Below are 4951 nucleotides of genomic sequence, written 5' to 3'. Positions count from 1 at the left end.
GCTGGGGCCTCTAGGTACTTCAGAATATAAATACTAGTGCCTTAAGCTACTCCATCACCTGAGATTTCTGGGACACTGGATGAATTAAGTGGCAGGCTGTGTACTGGGCTGGAGATTTCTAACCTTAAGTTATCACTGTCAAGCCCCATGATTTGACCTGCATTGCCATTCACTGCCTGTGAGTGAACCTTTTGCAGCCCCCTGTTCCCCAGCACCCAGTGTGGGTCTCAGAGCTCACAACGCTGCACCCTTCCCTCTGCGCTGTCAGTTAATGGAGCAGGAGGACAATCACAGCGTAGAGAATGAGCCCACCAGCAGCATCATGTACTTTGGGGAGTCCTAAGCCCCTCCTTGGTACCCAGTGTTGCAGAGTTACAGGTATAGCATGGCCAACCTGACAAGGGCAGTCATCTCTCACACTTCATCCCTTGCTGTCTATCTGCTCCCAAACACAAACTCACCCCAAACAAACATCACAGGAAAGTCCTTAGTGTTCAACATTACTGACCGCAAGTCCTGGGATCAAGGAGCTTCAGGAAACAGCAAAGCATCTTCCTTGCCTGAAAGACCAGCACTGTCAGAGTGGTTTCCTCAAAGACTTATAGGCTCTGCCAGGGGAATCAGGGTCAGATTTTCCCCAGATGTTGCAGTTTCCCTATGATTGCTACCAGGAAATAAAGAAACCTTTATTTCCTTATAGAGCAACATCCCACTTCTCCTCTGTTGTCCTCTGCAAGGAGAGCAGCACAGCAAGCAGCAAAACACAGCCATTGCCAAAAAAAACAATCCCCAAAAAATCACCTAAGAAATGAGTGTCTCTATTCTGGCATTATAGAGAGACATTACAAGGCCCAGGATCACCTCAACCAGCCTAAGGCATCTTAAGGAAGCACCTAGTTTAGGCAGGTGTTTCTCTTTTGCACTAGTCAATGGAGTAAGGAAGCTTGGAGAACAGAAAAGGAGACAACATTTTATAAATGCTCTTGCTTTATTTCTTCCCCCACTAAAAAATCATAGCCCGCCTGGGTTTTAAATTGCTTTTCAGGCTTTCCTAATGAATGTTTCTCTGAATGTTTGCATGTCTTCTGTTTGCCCTCAATATGGGGAAAAGCTTAAGTCAATAAGTTTTTATTTGATTTGTAAATAATGTCAGTGTGACACATTATCGCAGATTCTCAGAACTCTGACTGTGTCTTGTCCTCTAGATGTGACATGCCAGAGACATCACCCAAGTAGGCTGCAAGGCACAGGGTAGGGGATGGAGATTAAAAGAACTTTGAGGAAACGTAGAACTTTATCCTGTATATCTGTTTAGCCCACAAACCATCAGGAGCTGGTGAAATAATTGCTTTGGACAGATAATAAAACATCCTCCAGCAAAACTAAGGTACTTAATATACTGCCCAAGTCAATTTCCCTTATTTCTGCTGTCCTCTTGCTTTTAATAATGGTTTAATGAAAAATTCAAAATTAATTGGAACTGGCATTAGACATTCACGTGTTCCAGTGAGGGTTTCACTGCTTCAATATTTCATAAGCTGACTTCTCTGCTATGCTTCTCCTTATCCTGGCTTTCATAGGCTAGAATATAATCTTTTTTCATAAAATGAAGAGTCCCCGTATGGGTGGATGGGGTACCTGATAAAGGTTTGCAACCACATCATAGGCAAAGAAATAAAAATAATAGCTGTGTGTTTTCTTTCTGCCACCATCCCCCCTTTCTGTGTAATGATACGCATCTGAGCCTTGACTGGAAAGACCTGTCCTAAAAATAAACAGGAGCCGTCTGAAAGGTGTCTGAGGGAGGTATTTGGCAGCTGTCAGGCTGTCACGTATGCTAGAAGGATGAAGCTGATGGACTCGCTGACAGCAGACGGGCTCTGCTGAAATGAGAATGCCTTATGTTTCCCTTGGCACACACCGGGCAAATTCTGTTGGCCGGAGCCATCAGACCTCCGTGTGTCTGGGGCCTGATCCAGTTCTGACTGCCGTCAATGAGAGTCTGCCCTTGGATGGCAGTGGGAATTGGATCACACCCTTGCTTTACCCCTGAGACTCTGGCTTTACATCAGGGGGGAATTTTGGCTCCCCAAGTGAATGTCACCCCAATGGAGAAGGATACACCAGGCCCCAGACTTGTAAGCTTCTGTAGGTCTCTGAAAATGAGACCTCTCACTGAGATACCTAGATATGGGGACAAGAGCTTAACCTTTGACATTTTTTGTTATAACAGCTTTGCACCGCTCTGTGCCTCAGTTTCTCCTTCTCTAACAGTGGTGGTGGTGTCCTGTCTTCAAGAAGATTATTGACATATCTGTAGATATGTAGATAGGCATTTTTAAATACTTCCAGACCATGACTGTGCTAAAAGCTGTTCCTATTTCCCACAAGGTGCTTAATGGACACGTGTTACACCATGCAGCAGCCGCGAGATGAGCAAACAAAACACGAAGGCACAGCATGACTCATCTCAAGCCTTTGCAACAATTCAGTGGCAGAGGGAGGACCAAAGACTCCCAGTCCCCACCAAAACAATCATACCTTTACAGTGACTGAATCTGGAAAGAAAATCTTGCTTAGCAGAAACTTCAGTTCTTCTCAAGCGCACAGGGAAATCTCCATTGCCTGCAGTGTAACTTGCTGCTGTTCTTGGCAGAGACATAATGTGCTGGGGAGGGAAAAAGAAGGGAGGTGTGAAGACAGGGTGGAAGCCTTGTTTCTCAATGGGAGAGGGGACACCTCTCTTGTTCTCAATGGGAGCTGACTGCTGCCATATCTGAAAATCTGTCAGTTTTGTTATCTAATGGGCAAGAGCAGCCCCTTTTTAGTGCAGAGCAGACTCTGAAGTCAACTATCTTGCAGTACTTTGGTCTGAAAATACTGGTCTGTGTCGAGAAGAATGGGCAAGGGAATTAATTCCTGTAATATGGGCTACAGGAAATTATCTACAAGATAAGAGGGTGACTTGATCTTTTTGAGGGGAAAAAAAATGACTTCCTTATCTTGATGATGTTTGCTCTGTAGTATCATCTTGTGACTGCCAGAGTCTGCCTTGCAGGATCATTCAATTACAGCCAGCTCCCGTGGCTGGCATCTCTTCCTCCCTTTCGGAGGTATTGTTGTATTTAGCAAAGTATTGCTTGTACCTCTTGGTATTCTGAGGCCTCTGGTGTCGCCTGTTTGCATGGTGTGCCTGCAGCCCCGTGATGCTGTCCCAGCTCACGTGCTAGAGCAGGATATGACCAGCCCTTCAATTAGGCAGGGATCTGAAAGGAAGAGGAAATCAAGATGATGAACCAGTGAGGAGCACGTGTGAGTTAATATTAGATATCTGATGCTATGACGAGCAATGAATGAGTCCTACCCCTTTTGGAGGGTCCCAGCCTGTTTGCCTGCAATAACTCTACAGATCTGCTAGTGGGAAACTGCACTGCACGAATGAGGGGTGTTCACACCAGCCAGGCTCTGTGTCTCCTTCAGGATGCTCTGGCTCTCCCTCATGAGGAATTTTTCACTATGCAGAGTACTTTTCTCATTAAAATGGCCATGTTAAATAGCTGTGAGGTTCCTCAACGCCTGCTTTGTTGAACTGATCTACCCCACAGCTGGCAGCTTTTTAGAGCAGGAGACACGAGGTTACTAAACCCATTCATTTCTCACATGCACCCACGTTTCTAATGACTATGGAGATCCAGCTTTAAAGTCCTCTGAGAGCCATTGGAATGAAGAGCACTTTGTGAAGACATTGTAATTATTATGGGATTTAGGGGTGTGTGGAAATGATTCATGGAGACATTTCCCAGCCAGCAGGCTCTTGGAGCCAGGTGAGCTCTTCCCTGGAATGTGAAGCATGCAGCACGGCAACTGGGAGGAACAGGTTTGGCAGGACATTTTAAGTTGTTCACAGCAGACAGCCTCTTCAGAGCCACATCCCTGCTTTACCGACCTCCCAGCTGGATGTTCCTCTCTGCCACACTGGCCCTGGTGAGCTGGAAAGGATGGACACACTGCGAAGGAGCCTTTCTCGCTGGAAGAGGTACCACATTAAGGTGCACCTGGCTGACGAGGACCTGATGATGTCCCTGACGGTCAAGCCCAGAGACACAGTGATGGACCTACGGGCTCACTTAGTACGGGAGGGCGTCACTTCCTGGAAGAAGACATTTTATTACAACTCCAGGCAGCTCGAGGAGCATGAGACTCTCAAAGAAGCCAATATCCAGAACGGCTCTGTCCTGCTTCTAGTCAGCAATAACAGGTAGGCAAGGAGCTAATCTGCAGCGGGGGCGGTGCACAGGAAGGGGAATGCTCTGTGTATCGCAGCCCTTTGGGAGGGTTTTGTGTTGGAGTTTTCAGAAAGCAGATAAGGAACTCAAACCCTGCAATTTCCAGCATGCAGATTGAGATTCAAGGCTCTTCAGCTCCAGACATGCTGTGGTTTGAAATAAGAGGGTAAGAGGAGGAGGAAATCTGGTTGATGCTGCCTGTCCTATCATCCCTGATCAGGTCTCACTTTCCTGACTACGTGGCCAAGCACAGAGGGAGAGACAAGATGTGCAAAAGGGCAAGGGAGATTGTGCGGCATGGGGGAGTGCTCTGGGAGCCTCTCGTCCTCGTTTTTCCTTGTCATGCCTGGATCTCTCCATTTCTTTTCAGTAGATACTTTCTGCAAGTATTTGGGGGTGGCACAGTCCTGCTTTGACAGAACAGCTGTGAGGCGCCAGCTTCCAGCAAAGCACAGTGAGCGTTGGACAGAGACTGCAAGAGGCTGCAGCTTCTCAAAATATGGCCAGATCGTGGCAGTTATGTACAGTGAGACTAGAGACTTCCAGGATAGCCAGTGCAAAGGAGTTCAATCAGGGCAAGTCTTAAGTGCCAGTGGGAAGGAAAGCTGAGCTAATGGACCTGAGACCCCCTGGCCCACAGGATAGTTTCGATTCAGTGAGGTGAA

The 4951-nt window shown here is 46.9% G+C and overlaps 1 protein-coding gene across 1 annotated transcript; it reads left to right on the top strand.

The window, feature by feature from the left end:
* The first annotated feature begins 3998 nt into the window (after positions 1–3998).
* Positions 3999–4262, top strand: TINCR (TINCR ubiquitin domain containing). Its single transcript, XM_068420968.1, has one exon. It carries the CDS (start codon positions 3999–4001, stop codon positions 4260–4262), a length of 264 nt encoding a protein of 87 aa, XP_068277069.1.
* Positions 4263–4951: the final 689 nt, after the last annotated feature.

Source organism: Nyctibius grandis, chromosome 31 (assembly GCF_013368605.1).
Source record: "Nyctibius grandis isolate bNycGra1 chromosome 31, bNycGra1.pri, whole genome shotgun sequence".
Taxonomy (NCBI): domain Eukaryota; kingdom Metazoa; phylum Chordata; class Aves; order Nyctibiiformes; family Nyctibiidae; genus Nyctibius; species Nyctibius grandis.
This window is presented reverse-complemented; position numbering and strand designations above follow the sequence as displayed.

Excerpts from the sequence above, each read along its gene's own strand:
- TINCR (XM_068420968.1), top strand. The coding sequence starts at position 3,999 with ATGGACACACTGCGAAGGAGCCTTTCTCGCTGGAAGAGGTACCACATT.